The 20,762-nt window shown below is 35.8% G+C and overlaps 1 protein-coding gene and 1 long non-coding RNA gene across 6 annotated transcripts; one reads left to right on the top strand and one right to left on the bottom strand.

Moving 5' to 3' along the window:
• Positions 1-881: 881 nt before the first annotated feature.
• On the bottom strand, positions 882-14,626 carry LOC127974796 (protein rapunzel). Of its 5 annotated transcripts, none has more exons than XM_052578317.1 (5): positions 14,432-14,584; positions 12,778-12,844; positions 6,419-6,476; positions 5,518-5,667; positions 3,281-4,391 (listed from the first exon to the last, which is right to left on the bottom strand). In XM_052578317.1, exon 5 carries the CDS (start codon positions 4,340-4,342, stop codon positions 3,662-3,664), a length of 681 nt encoding a protein of 226 aa, XP_052434277.1. In that variant the 5' UTR covers positions 4,343-4,391; positions 5,518-5,667; positions 6,419-6,476; positions 12,778-12,844; positions 14,432-14,584; the 3' UTR covers positions 3,281-3,661. The 5 variants fall into 5 exon arrangements, with proteins under 5 accessions (XP_052434275.1, XP_052434274.1, XP_052434277.1 ...); XM_052578316.1 differs by having other exon boundaries at positions 5,518-5,817; positions 14,432-14,583; XM_052578315.1 differs by lacking the exons at positions 3,281-4,391; positions 5,518-5,667 and adding an exon at positions 882-1,895 and having other exon boundaries at positions 14,432-14,626.
• LOC127974798 (uncharacterized) lies at positions 1,738-3,518 on the top strand. Its single transcript, XR_008157363.1, has 2 exons — positions 1,738-1,885; positions 3,095-3,518. It is a non-coding gene; the product is annotated as an uncharacterized LOC127974798 (long non-coding RNA).
• Positions 14,627-20,762: the final 6,136 nt, after the last annotated feature.

Below are 20,762 nucleotides of genomic sequence, written 5' to 3'. Positions count from 1 at the left end.
TTTGTGTCTGTGGCATTTGATACATAGATAGCCTACTTTAAATTCAGTCTTAACATAGTTTATATTCACTTTTTTTGACACGTGCAATATAACCAGATGTAGTCAGATCATATGGCAATTTAAACTTATTAAAGCTGCATATTACATGCTGTTTTTACATATATTAATAATAGGTGCTATACACATAATATGCATTAAGCAGTAGCAGTATTCTTGTTTTCATATTTTTACGTCTAAACTCAGTTTATGTTCTTTTACTGCCATCTAGTGGCAGAAGAACATCTAACAACAAAAAGCTCCTTCAAAGGTCAAAATGTAAGCCTTTAACATTCTATTCTATTTCTTAATATTATATATATATATATATATATATATATATATATATATATATATATATATATATATATATATATATATATACACAAAGCACACAGACACATAATTCAGCTATATTTACGTATATTGTACGTATACATTTTTTTGACTAAACGTGCAGCACTGTACATTGTGCCACAGTATAGCATGCCCATTTTTCAATTTATCCAAAACAAACGGGACAAAGGAATGCAAAAAGTAACCTTCTATTTAGATTTCACATTTCATATTAAAATATATGCTCTGACAATCTGTTCTAATGGCAAAAATAATAAATAAATGAAACACAAGATATAATTAAATGTACACTAATGTGGCAAAAAGATGAATAATAAACATTTCAGATCTAAATTTTGATCTTGGTTTGCACAGACAGTTAATTGCATGCTCTTTATTTTGCAACATTTATGAATATATATATATATATATATATAGATATTCTATATGTATTTTATATAATACATGTGTATATGCTATGTATTTATTCAGGAAACAATTGTTCATCATGTAGTCAACTTTCAAGGTGAAACTGTTTATTAGCTTAAATAACGTTTATATAACCACAACCAGCATTCTTTAGGTTAGTGTGACATATCTTGGTCATGTAGTTAAACTGAGGCAAGGCATATAGAAAAAACAAAACATGATTACATAAAATAGATTACAAGAAATGATTATGTACACTTCAGCATGACCTGCGGTCATCAGGGAGATAACGCTGCAGGTCGATGAACTCTATTAGTGTAAGAGGAAAAGGCAAAGCACAAAGGCAATAAAGCTTTCACAATCACTTGCATCTCCTCAGCACCTCCTGCATTTTCTCCTGCACGTTCCTCATATTCTCTTCCCACTCTTTGTTTCGAGATTCCAGATCATCCCCCAGGATGCCGTAGTAGCCCATCAGAGCGATGTAACCGATGCAGAACAGATACGCGAGTCGAGTGCAGAGGTTTTCCATGACGTGCTGGTCACCCTGCGAATGCTTCATGTAGATGTCTAGGATGGGCTGACTGAAGAGTTTGCGCTTCCCCATCACGCCTTCGTAAAGCGTGTACAGGTTCTGGTCATCTTTATCATTGATGAAACTCTCAACAAAATCATCCTTCTTGCGTTGCACTTGCTCTGGTTTGGCCTCCACGATCTCCATGAATTTGCGGAACTGATTGCGGATGTTTTCTTCCACCTCGTGGTACTGTTTGTCCACTGTTTCCTTCCTGATTTGCAGCAGGGCTTGACGGTTCTCCTGTGAGATTTCATCCAGGGCTCGATTCACGCTGTCAAACTCATGTTTGAGTTTCTGGATGTCTTCATCGTCCACGTGGTGTAGCACCACCCGGATGAGAGAACCAGCCACGCCGAAGATGGGATTGACCACCGCTGCTGCAGACGAGATGGTGGCCACGCACTCCAGAACCTTCACTAGACCCCTCTTCAGCTTCTCTTGGTCATCAAATATCTCATTGTCAGCCATTGTGTCCGGAGGAAGATTTTCTCAGTTAGATTCTTACCGGTTAGTTCACCTTAAAAAGGAAACATTAAATTTAATCAGAATCTAAATACATAAAAAAATATGTATTTACCATGCATTCTTGCTGTTACAAGAATATTCTGGGGTCAGTCAGGGATCATACGAATACAAATAACTATGAGTGAAACAAAATCTAAAATCATTAAAAAATAAATAATAAATTGTTTACTTTAAATGTAAACTGAAAAAATATATATATATTTCGTATTTTCCGGACTGTTAGATGCACTTTTTTCATAGTTTGGCTGGTGCGACTTATAGTCGAGCTCGATTTATTTATCAAAATTAATTTGACATGAATCAAGAGAAATGAACCAAGAGAAAACATTACCATCTACAGCTGCGAGAGGGCGCTCTTTGCTGCTCCGTGCTCCTGTAGCCTACACTGAAAACATAGAGCGCCCTCTCGCGGCTGTAGATGGTATATGTTTATATATATGCTAATTTGTCATTTTAATTTAGATTAACTTGGTGTATTAAAATAACTACACATATAGACAAAAAATGACAAAAACTAAAAATTATTTTTTTAATATTTCAAATGAATTTGAGAACTGAAAATATACAAATAAAAATCTTATTAATGAAACTAATATTAATGAAACAATACTATTAATAAATTATTAATAAAAATTACGAAAGATAACAAAGGGTTGAAAACAGGTTAAGCTCAATCAGCATTTGTGGGATAATGTTGATTATCACAATCATTTTGCTTCTTAAAAATGCAAAAAATGAGATATCAGTAAAGCACTTATGAGGTAAATTTTTGGAGTTTTAAAGCTTTTTTTATTGAACGATCACATTAATTCTGTTAAAATGTGCATATTATTTGTGTTGTAAATCTGTTAAAGTTGTATATTTAGATTTTTTTTAGGCGTTATGTTGTAATGATGACTAAGTTGTAAAAAAAAAATAAAATAAAAAAAAAATAGTAAGTGATTTGTTTACACTAAAATCATGCTAACATGCATGCTTGTGGCTATATTTGTAAAACGGAGTATTTATGGTCTAAACCGTGAGTATTAAATGTGTAAGGATTGGCCTCATTCACTACCATTGTACAGCAAATGCATCAATCTAACCCAGAAAGAAAGAAGTGGAAATTGTAGTCAGCATTATGCCATAAATGATGTTAATTTAGTTTAACTTGTATTAAACCTGGAATTTTTCTTTAATTTTCTTTTTCAGATTAGACTGATCAAGCATTCTGCCTCTGAAACATTGACAGGTTTGCATTTAATGCAAAACCGTGCAATTTCCATATTCACCTGCAGTCTGCACTCAGTCTTTAGTGTGTTCCCATCATGAAGTGACTTGGCAGAAATCACATTTGATCATATAAATTGACAAATAAAGAGACTAACTGCAATGACATGACAGAAAAAAATAGATTCATTTATTGTGCAAAGAATCAGAGATGTTCCACAAAACATAAGCAAACAATTATATAATAATTCATATGAACATGTGTAACTCGCATTAAAGGCTCATATGATTTGTTTTTTTGCAATATATTCAGCTACAGTTATGACCAAAACATGCTTAACATACAAAAAAAAAAAAAAAAAACTGTAACTGCGATATACAGTGTTAAGAACTTTGCACTACTTCAGTATTGCATTGAAAAGTCCACTGGCAAGCAGGAAAAGATTCACCCATTTTACACCCCACGCTATTTATTTAAACTTCCTAATTCAAGACTTTCAGCATATGAAATGAATAGTCTCAGCAATCGTTCAGTGCAATGTTCCCACTTCAGTTTTCCTCAGTGCACTGTTCCAGAACTTCTTGCATCTTGGCTTGAATTTCAATGACCCTCGGGCACCATTTGTCTCTCACTTCATCCTCGTCATCTTCAGTGACGGCGTAGTAGGCCATCAGTGCCATTAGACCGATGTAGAACAGGTGTGCGATGTGAGAGCAACGGGCCTCCATCACCTTTTTGTTTCTTTGGCAGTTCTCCAGGTAAACCTGCAGCATGGGCTTCCCAAACAGAGCGGCACCCTTCACTCCACGGTAATACGTATCTAAGCTGAGATCCATCTTATCATTCTCATAGATCTTCACAAAATCCTTCATGTGACGATCTGAGTTGTCAGGGTCCAGTTTAACCTTTTCCAGCATGTTGTTGAAAGCCGTGTACTGATGCTTGATGATTTCCTCATGTTTACCATAAGTCTCGTTGATTTCGTCGATGCGGATCTGCCGCAGGGTCTGCTTGTTCTTCTCTGAGATGGTTTCCAGCTTCTGATGGATCTGTTTGAAGTCCTTGTCCATCTCATTGTCCTCCTCATCCCCAAGGCCTTTCCTAACCACCCCAACCACTGAAGTCACAATCCCAAAGAGAGGGTCTATGTTGGAGGCGAAGGAGGAGATCTTCTCCACATAGCACAGCACTTTGACCGCAGTCGCTTTGATCTGCTGTTTTTCTGCCATAGATGGGTCTGAATCTTTGGTTCTTCTAGGCTTTCAGTCTCGGCTGATACTGAAATGAAAGGAAAACTTGTTTTTAATAAACCATTTAAAAACAGCACAGACCATAATGATACTGCAAATAAAAGCAGGAACTAAAATAGTATTTTCTTGTAAAATGTACTGAAATCTCATACCTCATAATTGCCTAATATCTTGACACTGAACTTGCAGTGAGAAATGCATTGTGGAATCACCTTTATTTATTAAGATTTATACATATATATATCTTTTTGAGTAAATTTTCCATTTCATTAAATTATAAAAAAGTTCAGTGCAATTCAAACGGACTATTTTACTTAGTATTTGTGCAGATTTCTTATTGTAAATGCATATTAGTGTATCATGCTGTTAGCTTAGAAATGAGTGAATTCTCTAGAACTTTTATTTGAGAAGCCTATGAAGAGTTTCCTAAATTGGTTACTTGTGAGGTTTACTGATCATTAAATTCCACCTTAAAAGACCGTGGTAGGTTTTCTAAGAGGATTATGTTTTCTCTTTCTTTGACTGTAAAAGGTTGCTGTCCAGTTCTGAATCTGCGGTGTCCGGGGTGGAAGTTTTCAACATTTTCAAAGTTCTATCTTAAACTATACAAAGTTATATACTATAAAAGATCTAATCCTACTTATATAGCAACATTCAGTTTATTTATAAATCTTTGTGCTTTAGGAATGGAAGTTCACAGGAAGAACTGACTCAATTCCACACATTATTTAATAGTAATCAAAAACCGGTTTGCACAGGAAAACAAACTAAACTTGTAATTCTACAACTAAAACAATGCAGTTGATAAGCATGTCGTGCTTGTCATACCCATTCAACCATGTGGCATAATGAATGATGTCATACTTGTGGGTTCACTCAAGTTTTCATTTTCTATAAATGAAAAGATTTTCCAAAAGCTAGAGTTTTTTCTATAATATTCTGTTCATCTTTGTCGGGTTGGTAAAATAGGTTTCTAGGCTGAATGAATGGCAGGATGGCTTGTAAACAGGCTAATACAATTAGCTCAAGAGCGAGGTTAGACAAACAGCATTGTTCAGATACATGAAGCAGCATTAGAATTTCATTTTCATGTCTCAGGATGCATGTTTAGTAAAGCCTAGAAGCAGGAGAATGTTCTAAGCTACGGATCTTACCTGTAAATGTGTCTGTAGCTGCTCAGTTCCTAGTGGTGCTGCTGCTGTTTGTACAAGCAGCCACCATTTCACTGTCCGGTCTGAGAAACAGCCCCTCCCCTCTTTGTCATAAAAGGGAAGGGTGTGGGAGTGACTCATACCACAGCAATGCTGATTGGTTTAGAAGGGGAAAAAAAAGTATGCAGCTTTTCCGCAATCCTCTTTCTGAAGAACACGCACACACCCTGCATGGAAAATGGCTGCAATGCGTTCTGCCAAGTTCAGCTATGGATCTTGTCACTTGTAGACATGAATGAATAACTAGGGAAGCAGATGAGTAAATTAGAGATTTGGTTTGTCTGTGTAAAAAAGAGGAATAGGAGGAAATTCTGACTTTGACTAGTCTAATATTAATGCATGAGTCAAAAAAATATAATACGCGTGAAAAAATAGTTTATAGGCCTCAGACACCAAACACACTGTGTATAGATAGTAAAACTATTCTTACAGTCAATCACATAAAAATGTTCTATTCATTCCACTCGTGGTTCATGAATGAGGTGGTGAGTGTGTAAAAATATAGGAAGCAGGTATATCTTGTTGTGACTTTTCTAGTTAAGTGAGAAAACCCCACTGAAGAATGAGCTAAGGATGTATATATTGTACGGTGAAAGGAGAGGCTGTCGGGCAACTGTGCGTGTCAGCTGCCATTTGAACAGCTGTGAGAGAGTCAAGTTCATGACAGATGCGTGCTGCGAGCTGGGCTTTGTGTGGGTTTGTTTTTTTTATAGAATGGCAGCAGATTTAATTCAGTAGGTAACAAAATAATGTGCATTGTGCTTGGAGGAAAAGGTCACATTTTCACTTTAACAATGAATGAGTGTCACCTTTAACCAGTTAAGACAGGAAAATTAATTCTTACATTGCAGTGAGAAAAATGGATGTCCCAAATGGAGATCTTGTTTTCTTTTTCCAAGGACCTGGAAAAAAGGAAAGAACTTTTAGTAAATTCAGTGACTTCTAGCAAAGCATATTCGGAAAGATCCAGATCAGTTGTCCGTTTAAATTGTAAGAATGACTAGTGATAATCTTGGTAGTATCAGATGTTTTACACAGCATTCTAAATATTATTATTAGAATTTTTTTTTTTACTTTTCTTTTTTGTAGAGAGTGGTGAGAAAAAAAAAATTCTAAACCTTGTTAGGTTAAAGGTTTTTTGATGTCAAAGTACATTCTGGCTTGTTAAATTATATGACTTTTCATCTGAATATTATTGCATAGTCAGAAGCTAAACAGTATGGTCATAAAAATATATTAGTTATAGTTAATTTTTGTTAAAACTCAAAAATAACTTTCAGAGAAGCAACTGGCTTTAACGGAAACCGGAAGCCGCATTTCCACCTCACAGCAACTTCAGCTTCATACCTCAGTTTTGACTATCCTCAATTCATCCAGAGGGGGCAGTAATTTTCATTTTTAGAAAAAAAAAAAAAAAAAATTACAAAAATCAAGACGTGACAAAAGGTTTCCACTGACACTGATTACTACTTAAAATGTTAATGTTAAAATATCTGTTAAAATTATTATTATTATTTCTTGTACAAACACATTTTATATGAGCAAGATCTAGTATCAATTTATCGGTTATTAAAGTTTTTTATATCACTTCATGGCTCAAAGAATATAATTTATGAAAGCCAATACTATGGAATTATAACTCTGAAGAAGCATACGATTATAATTTTTTATTTTTTTTTTGGCATGGGAATAAATATCTGAATTACAAGTTAAAGCAATTAAACAGTGACATCCACGTTATCAATGTTTTTTGATGTCAAAGTACATTATGGCTCAATAAATAATATGACTTCACAGGAATATTACAGCATTATTCTTCAGAAGAATGGCTATAGTACAGTAGACAGGCCTGGACTAGGAATCCTTGGGGGCTCTAAATGTTTTCCCACATCCACACACACGTGCACAATCAAGGTTTTAAATGATAGGGTACTATTTGTTGGAATCACCTCTAGCTTATCCAGGATTTACACTAACAGGTTACAGTGTAATTCACAAAAATGCATTGCCAATAAGCTGGCTGTTCACAGAATGCTGTATCCAAGCATGTTAACAGAAAGCTGAGTGGAACTAAAAAGTGTGGAAGAAAAACATGCACAACCAACCGAGAGAACCGCATCCTTATGAGGATTGTCAACTGGATTCAAGAATTTTAGAGAACATCACAAGGAATGGACTCAGGATGAGGTCAAGGCATCAAGAGCCACCACACACAGACGTGTCAAGGAATTTGGCTACAGTTGTTGTATTCCTCTTATAAAACCACTCCTGTACCTCAGACAACGTCAGAGGCATCTTAAGGAGAAGAAGAAATGGACTGTTGGTCCAAAGTCCTTTTTTTCAGATGAGAGGAAGTTTTTCATTTCAATTGGAAACCAAGGTCCTAGAGTCTGGAGGAAGGGTGGAGAAGCTAATAGCCCAAGTTGCTTGAAGTCCAGTGTTAAGTTTCCACAGTCTGTGATGATTTGGGATCAGTGTCATCTGCTTCATTGTGTTTTTTGAAAACCAAAGTCATTGCACCCATTTACCAAGAAATCTAAATCCCCAGAAAGAATCTAGGAGAAATGAGAAACAAGAGACCAAACAATGCAGATGAGCTGAAGGCCACTGTCAAAGAAACCTGGGCTTCACACCACCTCAGCAGTGCCACAAACTGATCACCTCCATGCCATGCTGAATTGAGGCAGTAATTAAATCAAAAGGAGCCCCTACCAACTATTGAGTACATGTACAGTAAATGAACATACTTTCCAGAAGGCCAACAATTCACTAAATTGGTTTTATGAAGTATTCTAATTTGTTGTGAATTGGCGGGTTTTTGTTAAATGTGAACCAAAATCATCACAATTAAAAGAACCAACGACTTAAACTACTTCAGTCTGTGTGCACTGAATTTATTAAATACATGAGTTTCACAATTTTTAGTTGAATTACTGAAATAAATTAACTTTTCGTCATCATTCTAATTTATTGAGAAGCACCTGTATTAGTTATAGTTAATTTTTGTTAAAACTCGAAAAGAACTTTCAGAGAAGCAACAGGCTATAACGAATCCGGAAGCCCCATTTCCACCTCTCGGCAACTTCATACCTCACAGTTTTGACCGTCTATAGACATCTACCCAATATGTTTAACCTCGATTCATCCAGAGGGGGCAGTAATTTTCATTTTTAGATTAAAAAAAAAAATATTATAAAAAAATCAAGACGTGACAAAAGGTTTCCAGTGACACGGATTACTACTTAAAATGTGAACAAAATGAACATTTAATGTTAAAATATCTGTTAAAATTATTTTTTTCTTGTAAAAACATACGAGCAAGATCTAATATCAATTTATCAGGTTATCAAAGTTTTTTTATATCACTTCATGGCTCAAAGAATATGACTTCTTATGAAAGCCCTATGGAATTATAACTCTGAAGAAGCATAAACGGTTATGAAATATATATATATATTAGGGGTGTAACGGTTCACAAAATTCACGGTTCGGTTCGATACGATACACTGATGTCACGGTTCGGTTCGGTTCGGTTCGATACGTTTTAGATACAGCAAAATGTAAAAACATCTCAACTTTTCAGAATGCCGCAAGCGCACCGCGGGTCATGTGACAAGAACCAACCAATCAGCTTCATCCTTTCCCGTAACAACGTTGAGAGCTCAGCCAAGATGAAGGATCAGCTGATCATAGTTGTATATGGATTGCAATTTTGAAATAAATTCAGTAGCAGAGCTACTGCAAGCGATTTTTAGAGCTGCAAATCCATTTATCCTTCGCTGAAATTTCCGCGTCTCATGGAGAGAGCACGTCATTGTTGCTTAGCAAAGACAGACGCCTCATGAGCGCTTCTGCCCGAGCGCTTTGGAAAGGAGGAGAAAGACGCGCTTAGCGTTTTCCATGCGTTTTTAGGCACGATATGTGAACGGCCCCTAAGGCGCTCGCTCACTCAGCACGCGCTGAAGGCTCGTTGCAAAATGTCTAATGCATTTAACAGACCAGAAATATAAGATCCTAAAATAACCAACAGGTCTGGTGTTTGGGTTGGATTCCCTGTAAGCTATAGTGTCTAAATGCTGCAGGGATAGTTTGCTGCGTGCATGTTTCTCCTTTTTTTCGTCTTTTCCCAGATAGTACTGACGCATATATCCCAGATATTCCCGCTGGTTTTTTTTTTTTTTTTTTTTGTAATCCCGCTGGTGTACCCTGTCATGTTGCAGATGCGACATACCGTTGTTTTTTTATCCACCACTCTCTTGCCATCACCATTATAGCTTAAAGGGAATCCAAAGTGCACCCAAACACCAGACCTGTTGGTTATTGGAGGATCTTCTCATTTCTAGTCTGTTAAACGCATTGGCTATTTTGCAACGAGCCTTCAGCGTGTACTGAGTGAGCGAGTGCCTGCTGAGTAGCCTAACATAAACATATAAGTTGGTGTTTTTTTCTTCTTCGGGAGTGTCAGGGGCGTTGCCTGTTACGTTGTTTGGGTTATTGGGCTACCTTGTTGAACGCATATCATTATATTTCTTTCTCTCTCTTTTTTTTTTTTTTTCAAATATAATTAATTACTCCAACGAACCGTTCGGTATACATAATGCGTACCGCGTACCGAACCGAAAGCGTCGTACCGAACGGTTCAATACGAATACGCGTATCGTTACACCCCTAATATATATATATATATATATATATATATATATATATATATATATATATATATATATATATATATATTTTGGCATGGCAAATAAATATCTGAATTACAAGTTAAAGCAATTAAACAGTGACATCCACGTTATCAATGTTTTTTTATGTCAAAGTACATTATGGCTAAATAATACGACTTCACAGGAATATTACAGCATAATTCTTCAGAGGAATGGCTATAGTACAGTAGACAGGCCTGGACTAGGAATCCTTGGGGGCTCTAAATGTTTTCCCACATCCACACACACGTGCACAATCAAGGTTTTAAATGATAGGGTACTATTTGTTGGAAACACCTGTAGCTTATCCAGGATTTACACTAACAGGTTACAGCCTGTGATCACATCCTCTACCATACAGGATTTACATCAAATGACTGAAACAATGCTTTACTGGACCAGCAGTAATCTTTGCAATAAGTGTAACTTATTATATTTCGGACACTATTTGCACCTCATTATTTTTGTATTTTAACAGTATAATAACATAGGGAGTTATTCATGAAACTTGTGTGAATGTTAGTAAATCAAAGTAATCTGCCCATAAATCAGACCTTCCTGAAAACTCTCCTCCAGATTCACAAATGCTTCATAAACATCATATTCGATAGTTGAACATGTGTACGTGTTACAAATCCAGGAACATTCTGGACTACTTTGTCAGGTTTAGCTCCAGTATATTTGTGAGTATATAAGTCGCTGGGGTATATTTGTAGCAAAAGCCAAAAATACATTGTATGGGTCAAAATTTTTTACTTTTCTTTTATGCCAAAAATCTTTAGCATTTTAAGTCAAGATGATGTTATTTTGTAAATTTCTTAAATGTAAATATATCAAAACGTAATAAATTTTTTGCACCCTCAGATTCCAGATTTTCAAATAGTTGTATCTCGGCCAAATTTTGTCCCATCTTAACAAACCATAAATCAATGTTAAGCGTAATATTAATTTCTTGATTGATGCTCAGTCATTGCACAAGTAGGATGGTTGGTCAGTGTAGCATTCGTCCCATTGAATGGATGGCTGGTGACAGTGACAAACAGCGTTTTTTTACCCAAAGTTGAACAGTAATCAACCATAGCCTCAGCTCCAAAAGAAAAAAAGAAATACGGAGCAAATAAAAATTTTATGATGGCAGTGCATCAAAACACAGTGTCATCAGTTTGCCAAAAAGAACACAGAACATTTTACACACCATTAACACATGAGCAGTTGTACATCTCTTTCGTACCAACTAACATTTTGAAAATATGAATATTTTCATGAGTTCGAAAGTCTGTGTCAGAACGGCTTTATGAACAATTTACACACAAATTTGTTCTGCTCATTTCATGAATGAGGCCCATAGAGTGGTGCACTTGAACCCGGGACTATCACATCAAAAGGTTAGCTGAGACTGACTCTCTTCAGTCTACACCACTGAAGCCGCTGAATTTAATGCGTCTTTTTTTAAATGTCACCCAGACATTGGTGGTGGAGGTACTGTAAAAAGTGTTTGCCAACAAGTGCGCTATTTGCACTTAATGTAAAGACACTAAAACATTTTTTTCTTCCCCTTGCTTGGGCTCCTGGGCCTGTGCTCATAATGACCATTGAATAATCTGGCCCTGACGATAACTATAAACATATAAAACTTAAATAACTATATAGTTTTATAGGCTATATAGTCCATGTCTAAAACTGAACAAAGGCCCTCTAAAGTGACTAATCGGAGACTAGTCCATACTATGCACTTAACTAGTCCCATTCTCTAGACTTATAAATAATAAATAAAAATCGGTTCAAGGTTCCTTTCAGTTAACAAAACCATAACTTTGATTATTAATTACTTAACTGTAAATATTAATTTTTCCCCTGAAGTTTTATTTGAAAACTGTTTTATATCCATGAACACAGTGATAACCACCACAGTGCGTCTAATGATTCATGAAGAAACCAGTCCCAACAGCATTCTCTACTCTGAGGAGCGGCCATCTTTAAAGCTCTTTAACAGTTCACTCAGAGAAGCTAATTTATCAAAATTGTCTTCCAAAATCACACAAATACATAATAGTATCTATAACTTACATGCTTTTATTCATCAAGCACCATCATTAACATGCTTCCTCTCTTTCTTTTCTACAGCATTGCCTGCATGTCAAATTGCCCAAGGGATACAGTCAAAACAATTGCAGACCATCGTTATCAAGCTAAAACACAAAATAGAACATCTTCCTGTGTTTTCCCAACCAATGTGAGTATTTTAAAGAGTCTGAAGCCCATTTGGAGCAGCTGACTTCAGCCAGCTGCTCTCCACCCTGTTATAGCGCCCCCTAGCAGCTCCCTCCATATCTCCGTGTTTATGCTAACCATGATATCTATTTTCACCCTATACAGACACCATGCCATGATCTGAAAAATCCAAAAACTGGCATGCATCAGGGCCAGTGTACAGCCCAAATGAACCCATGCATCCATTAGTGACCTGGGCATTGGAGAACACAGCTCATCTTACCTCTTCAGATTGCCAACTTCGTCTTCAAAGCCCCAATCCTGACTGTACTTCTTCTTACCAGCAAACACTGCAAAAGAGGCACTTCCATTTTAAACTTGATATGGAGGGGTGTTCAAATTGGACTATACCATTTAAATTGGTGTACAGATAGCTCTAGAACTTCAAAAAGGGCCCTTTGTCCACCATATAATGCAAGTCTCCACTTGCTCCATTGGAGAGGCATATATGAACCCCTGTTGACCAGCCCCCTCATCAAGCTAAAGATGACCTCCCCCAATGACATTAAAATATTTTGCAACAGTTAGATAGTCTATACAGAGAGCCGACTGTCACTTCTGGGGGCAGCTGAGACAGCTGACAGGCTCTAAACAGGCCAGCTGCCAAACTCTGCCATTGGTTACAGCTGGTGCAAAGCTATTCATGGGGGACTTTTTATGCAAATAAAGCTTTAAATAATGAATTAAAGGTAAGAATGAACCAAATGTATTAAAATAAGTTAAAAAGGACACCCTTTCAATGGTGTCAATGCTTTTCCAAATAGGACACCTATTTCTAGCGATAATAATAAACAAATGAAATGAAGTGCATCTTTATCATCATTTCTGATGGCAGACATTTCCAAACTACTATTCCTTTAAACACAACAAATGTGCTCTAAAATGAGCAGTTTAGTTATATCTTTAATGCACGAATCAGCATACAATAACAATCATCATACAATAAAATGAGATATTATAAACAAACCATTACATTTCTGGGGATCATGCATCATAATCTGTATCTTGCAAGTACTTTATATTTGTTCTAGACATGCAGAGACACAAAAGCTGGCCATTTTGTCTGTAAAATGGTGCAAACACAGGACATGTGTTTTAATTGTCATGGCTAGAATATTCTGACGTCTCAAAATGTAAAGTCTACTGAAACTGAAAATAACCCCTGCAGGAACATAGCTGAGTGCACAAAGGTGTGAAGTCAAAGGATGAGTATATAAGGTAGAGATGTTGAAAAAAAGACGACATCTGGATATTGAAAGGTATATATAGGCCTACATAAGGTTGTTATTTTTAATCTGTAATTGTAGTTTTGCTATGAATGTCTCACATATAATATTTTTATATTATCTGCTAATTAATGTACTTTAATTTCTAATGTCAAATAACTATGTACTAGTTTTAATCTCGGGTTTGTATTTGGAATAAATTGTGTGCATACATTATATCACCACTTCAATTCAATATTAAACACTTACAATGCAATGCAATTTAAAAGAGCTAATTAAAAGCCCCTGACTATTGTCATAGTTTTTTTTTCCCCTCTTTTTTGTGTCATGTTGTGCATAGTACAAAAGAGTCCAGAAGTACATTGGTAAGTCTTACAACCCTCCCCATCTGCTCAGCCATCCAATTTCTAATTATTTAGCATGTAAATGAAAACCTTGTGTGAGTTTTATATATAAACTAAAACAAAAGAGCCTGTAAATTAAGATGACAAGGTTGGGAAGGTGGTGGTCCTATGATTTTACTCTATTCCTTGTTTTTATCTGGGTAAACTGGTCTCCTGCAACAGTCACTGGTGCAGTAGCAGTGTGTGAGTTAGCTTTAAACATGCTTAGAAACAAAACTGAATGAAATGAAATAATAAGAAAGCTTACCGGCTTTGTGCAAAACTGAAGGAAAAATATGGAGCACCAAAAAAAAAAAAAAAAAAATAGGCCTAATTTAGAACAAAGCATTAAGTCATTTAAACATTTAGAATGCGCAAGTATCCAACAACATCCAAGTATAGGGTTATTTTCAGACAGGCATCCGTTGACTGTCTGAGCCACGTGTGTTCTTATCCCAAACAAACAATGCACGAGGACTGTGAAATCTGATCTAATGCGAAACATCGCGAAATCATTACAAATGATTACTGGTTCTGGTATGACATCAGCAATTAAGACAATATATAAAGGTAGGATAAAAACATAAATGTCAAACCGAGACTCACAGACACGCCTGTCATGGATTGCTTTCAGAGATATCGTTGATTCGTCGCGTGACTCGCGTCCTTCAGTTCTTGTGATGGACGTCAGCACAGCGTTACTAATTTGTACTCAAAAGTGAGTAAAATCTCACTTTGATTAGGTTTTCATTCTGTCTGAGGTCAGACATGAATTAAATCGTGAAAGAGTCTTGCATAAAAGATTAATTTACTATTTTTACTTTACTTTCTTTCTTTTGTTGGTTTTGCGTTTGTTGTTTAAAGGATTTTTATTTATTTATTTTAAATCGGCTCCATCTTATTACCAGACGTGCAAAAAAAGAGAAGAAATTGACACATTTCCCCCCACATTATTTTATCAATAAAGTCAAACCACTGGAAAAACTTATATTCAACGCCAGATTACAATAATGATCACTGAGTTGTGTAATATGTATCACTGTGTATAATGTTGTTTTAAAATAAATTTTAATAATATTCTATTGACACACAACATACTGTACTATGAAATGCCAAATAAAGCCTGTTCCACCTTATGTGGAGTTGTCTTCACCTATATAGCATTTCTCCATATATTCTCCATATGTTACAAGTTGTGATTGCACAACACAACCACATTGATGTGAAAATTAAGTATGACAAAAAGCCATATTGTTGGTGGTGTATGCAACAGGATTAATTATCCCATATGTTGTGTGTTATTAGGGTTAATGCCTGATGATTAAATCCTTTGGTGCACTATACCCATATCTTTCTTTTGTCATTAGGCCTATTACATAGAAACTGGAGTAATGATATGTTTTTCTGGTGTTTTAGGAAAAAATGTGTATATCCCGCTTTTCATGACTGCACCACAACTGCAAGGAAAAAGATCAGGGAACATTTGACTTCTCATGATATGACTCATTCAGTGCTGTAAGTCTCTAAAGACGTCTTCAGTACTCACTCATACAACATATGCTGCATTTAAGGCATGTGACATACATGGACAATTCCTGACGGATCATCGGAGCTTTGTCTGTGTGTTGGGTACTGTCCATGGTGCTGTAGCATATCTGTGACTTCCTTCTTACCTTTTTTCTTGGAATTCTAGGTAGGTTTGTAAGGAAGATGAAACTACCGTAGATCGTGTAGTTTGTTTTACTTTATGTTTGTTAGATTACTTAACGTTCAGTTGATTATGTTATCCTCACACATGCTTCTAGAGTCACTGGAAAAAAGTTGCAGAGAAAATCCGTCTTTGTCAAGTACTCTTCTGCATGCAACAAGTGCAGAGCTCATGTAGGCTACATATAATTAAACAATTTCGTAATTCCTTCAGCAAACGGCATATAACTTCTCTCTTCTATCCAACTTTATTTAATGGTATAGCCTAATGATGTAAAAATCTTACATCTTTAAAATTTGATAAAAAATTGACTTCTATTTTGGATTTGTAGAATTTAATTTAAAAGCTCTTTTTTATGTATCTTAAGTAGCCTACTTAGGCCTATTTTCCATTTATTTTTCCTTCTGGTTCAGTTTGGGTTATTTTGACGCTTTATTGATTAATTAATTATTATTTGTTGTTGTTGTGCTACTTTTTGTTATGCTCAAGCAAGACTGAATAAGATTTGATTTTTTTTTTGGAATGTGATTATGTTCCTTGTTTGGTTGCAAAGCTGATGCATTTAAAAACAAACAAACAAAAAACATCTATCTTCTGATCAGAGGCACAAAGAAGTGTTAGAGCCACAACACAGCGCCTCCCAGCGGAGAACTTTGAAAGGGTCACTTCATTTGGATATTTTAAACTTGTTTTAAATTGATATCAGGGACACAGAGGAGAAAGGTTGAAGCTAAATTTATATACATCAAATGTAGATAAATGTTCAAACGGAGTATAAACTGTTGGGCGCCAAGAGGTTCGCACGTTTGAGGTGAGGAGAAGCGTTAAGAAAGATACTAACGAAAACTAAAAAGCCAAGAGACGTTAATCTGAGTTTACAACGATAAAGAGTTTCTGAAACCTCTTTAAACAGTAGTTAGCAAGACTACCATCTTTTAATAAGTAGGCTGTAAGTAAAAAAAAATCTCACTCAAAAAAAGTTGCAATTGCAGTGTCGCTAATCCACCACAAGAGGGAAGTATAAATCTGACTAGAGAGCAGTGGACACAAAGCTGACCATCTCACGGACATACAACTCTTTCAGGTTTGAACTCTTCATTCCTCCACCTTCGCAAATATTGATTATTACTTTGAGTGTGTGTCGATAGCATCGTCCAAACAGCTGTCAAAGCAGATTACTTTCAGAATATGTACCAGATGCAAACAGACCCACTTGGCCCGTGCATTCTGCGGTACTGAACATATGCGTTATTGTGTTACTGTAACAGGTAGTAATATACATGAAGAATATAATACATTTGCTTCACTATGGCAGTCTCGCGCATTAACACGAAGTTTGGTACTTCTGATAAATATGTACATTTCAAATTAATCCTCATGTCATTTTTAAAAAAACCCCTTTTCATGTGGAAAAGTTTACCAGAGAGAGCTTTCCATATACCTTTGATATAATGAAGGTGAAAGAGAACAGATAGCTGTCAAACAAAAAAATATTTTTATATGCATTTTATTAATTCATTGTAATTGTATTAATTTCATGTAATTTTTTTTTGGAGCTCAATAGCATTTCACTTTCATTGTGTGGAAAAGAACATGCCATAGTACTTTTAGCATTACATTTTTTTGTTCGACATAAGAATAATACCATCATAATGGTTTGTAACAACTTGGGGGTGACTAAATACATGTTTTTGTTTTGGTGAGTTAATTCTTATTTGTTTTCAAAATGCACCAGCAGCCTCATTATTTACAAATGTTTTTTTGTTTTTTTTTCGCAATACAAATCTGAAACATCACACTTTCCCCCGTGTTAGTGCTAGTGACACTTGTAGTTGGTGGAAGTGTTGGTCTTATCAGAGGATGCCGTAGCATGTCAGAAGGTTTTATCACTCTCGAGGCTTCGTGTGGTTGTTCAGTGAAGTGACCCGGATTCTAAAGCAAAGTGGTGGAGGTGTTGTGGAGTGGAAACAGGGGTGGAGGGGGGGCTCTTATGATGGAGTGGATTAGAGATGGAGGTGGGGGGGGTTATGGGTGATGCAGTTTTGCAGCTGTGCGTGTGCTTCTGTGTCTGTGTGTGATTACGGGGGGCAGGAAAGGTTCAGAAGTGTTGGAGCAGAAAATCTCTCTTCTCTCTCCTCCTCCTCTTTCTCTTTCTGTCACCGGGCCAGACGTAAAGCAACAGCAATTTGTGCGATTTCACAGCTCACTGGATCCCAAAAAACTCTGACAACCTTATACTGAGAAAGGAAGAGAAGCGAGGAGAATTGGAGGGGTAGAATGATGTTATGAACTGAACAAGGGGAATTTGAAGGGCCGGGAAAATAGAAATATGTGGGATGAGGAAAACTACAGTGACTTCAAAGTGGTGACTCGAAACAGCACTGAAATTGTTCACAGAAACAAAAATGTTAATTGAAATATTAATGTGAAATGTGTAACTGCAACAGTATATTAATATAAAAAAAAAATGACATCGACATAAACTGAACGGTAAAAAAAGAAAACAAAATCTTGAAAAAAAACAATCTATTGTTTTTATTTTTTTTGCATGATTTGAGAAGGATATACAAAATGTTCGGGTCAGTAGATTATTTTATTTTAAGAAATTAATACTTTTATTTAGCAAGCCTGAATTCTATTTATCAAAAGTGACAGTAAAGAGTTTTATATTGTGGCAAAAAAGAAAAATATTAGGCGGAACAACTTTTTTTTAGCTTAACTTTTTTTTTTTCATGGCAAAAACAAGTTTCCAAAGAAAACAGCTATATTTAATTATAGAAATATGTCACAATATTGCTGTTTTTAATGCATTTTTTGCACAAATAAATGCAGCCTTAGTGACTATAAGAGACATTTGAAGAAGAAAAGTGTATAAAAGATTCTGCAGATTTGTTTCTACATATTTGTCTTTGTGTCCTCCATTTGTGAGTCTTTTTTTAGAAACTAAACAATGAGCTCAGCATAAAATCTGCGCCTGAGGATCACCTAATCCCTCAATCTCTTCATGAGCATTAACTGCTCTTTGAGCTTCTATTTGTGTGGCCTTTCCCTTTATCTAATATTCAGAGATGTGTCACTGTTAACCCCAGCAAAACCTCTGAAGCCGTTCTGAATGCATAATGCTGTCTCCCGGACAATTACGGTGTTTGCAGACAAGCAAGTGAGAAACTTGTGCAATAATTGAAAAGGCATTTGCCAGGATGACGGAGCACTTAAAAGAACCACCTCTTTAGAAGAGGAGCTCGAGTGCCCTCAAGATAAGACATGTCACCTGAGTTCTTTGTCTCGAGGGCTGTAGGACATCTGGATTGGCTTTTAAGGTCAGTCATGGGACAGGAAGCCCCTTTAATCCCTTCAGATGTAAAGTGAGGAGGGTATTCTTTGGGTTGCTGAACAGAAGCTGCACACAGTCCTGTCTCATCACAGCACATCACCTCATTAACTTGGAATAGTTCACATAAAATGAATATAAGATGGCTTTGTCAAAAACAGACTAAAATTTTATTCCTAAAGAAATGACTTCTAAGTGCAGGTGCATTTCAAATATTGTTCAAAATGTTCTAAATAATGCAAATGAAATGGAAACAAAGTCCATCTTTTGCAAATAAAGTGTAGGGTCTACCTAGATATTTGGTGCAAAAAAAAAAAAAAGTAATAATTTTGACCATTTCGTGCAAAATCTCAAATTTTAAAATGTAGAAAACTATTAGAGGATATTTATTTTTATATTCCATTTAGTGACCTAGTTCACAGACGTTTGGACTTTTGTTGCTTTTATATGAAAAAATGCTGAAAATCAAGGACAATTGACCAAAATTCACTAAAATATTAAAACTTATATTGATTATATTATAATAAATGTAATAAAAGAATAAAAACTAAATAGAAATACAACTAAATATATAAGAAACAACAGAATTAAGAATTAATTTTTTTTAATAAATTAAATTAAGTACTGCAATGATCTTTGTTTTATAAACCTTTGAAAGATAACAATGAAAAAGTGTACTAAAGTTTTTTGTAAAAAGTATTTATATGGCACAATATGACATTTTTCACCACTAGAGGGTGCGTATTTAAAACAAAACAAAGAAACAAAGGCGTAGTTTGATGACGCAGTGAGTGTGGAATCACAGGAGATGTCGTCTTCATCCCCACAGTCGATGCAACCCGAAGGGACTCGGGCAAAAAATCATGTTCATGGATGAGCTAATGATTTATTAATATAGCAGAATGAAGCCGGGTGAGGCTGAAAGTGGTCGAAGTGAAACCAGTCCGCTGAACGAATCTGACACAGCTTAAAAGCAGCGGAGCTTTTATTATGCCACAATCGGCCGCTTCTGCTCCTTCCGGAAAAAGCAGCGCTGTTTTATCATACTAGATACATTTGAAAGTTCTAATAGTACTCTGTGCGGTCGTCACCGGTCTATTAAAACGCACAACGTATTAAAGTGTCTTTGATGTTTCAATGTTTTCTACAAACAAAAAACGGAAATCGAGGGGTTATGACATAATTGGCAGGTGACACAATCAGCCTATAGACATGGTTCGTGTCACTAGTTAAAATGGCTTATTTCTCTAGATTTAAACGGTCTTTGAAACATTTGGGATATTTTATATAAGTACACAAGTTTTCAAAATATTGAACAATGTTCTAGATAGTTTAATAAAAAAATATTACATATTGTGTCTTTAACGAATAGAAGCAGGTTTATAGATGAAACACCGTCTCTTTTAGACGTGCTGTGTGGGCCCTCTTTTCTCATATGAGTGTGAAATGGCTGTGTAGGGTGAGGGGTCAAATGAAGGTGGCATCCCCACGCAGCCAACTGGAAAGCTTGCAGTTCAAAGGTCATTGAAAATATGCTCGATTGCTTGACTTGTCATACAA

The sequence above is a fragment of the Carassius gibelio genome, chromosome B16 (assembly GCF_023724105.1).
Source record: "Carassius gibelio isolate Cgi1373 ecotype wild population from Czech Republic chromosome B16, carGib1.2-hapl.c, whole genome shotgun sequence".
NCBI classification, from domain to species: domain Eukaryota; kingdom Metazoa; phylum Chordata; class Actinopteri; order Cypriniformes; family Cyprinidae; genus Carassius; species Carassius gibelio.
The sequence above is the reverse complement of the archived record's forward strand: the minus strand, read 5'-3'. Positions and strand labels throughout refer to the sequence as shown.

What these genes read in the sequence shown, in the direction of transcription:
- LOC127974796 (XM_052578315.1), bottom strand. Translation starts at nt 1,846, where the DNA reads ATGGCTGACAATGAGATATTTGATGACCAAGAGAAGCTGAAGAGGGGT.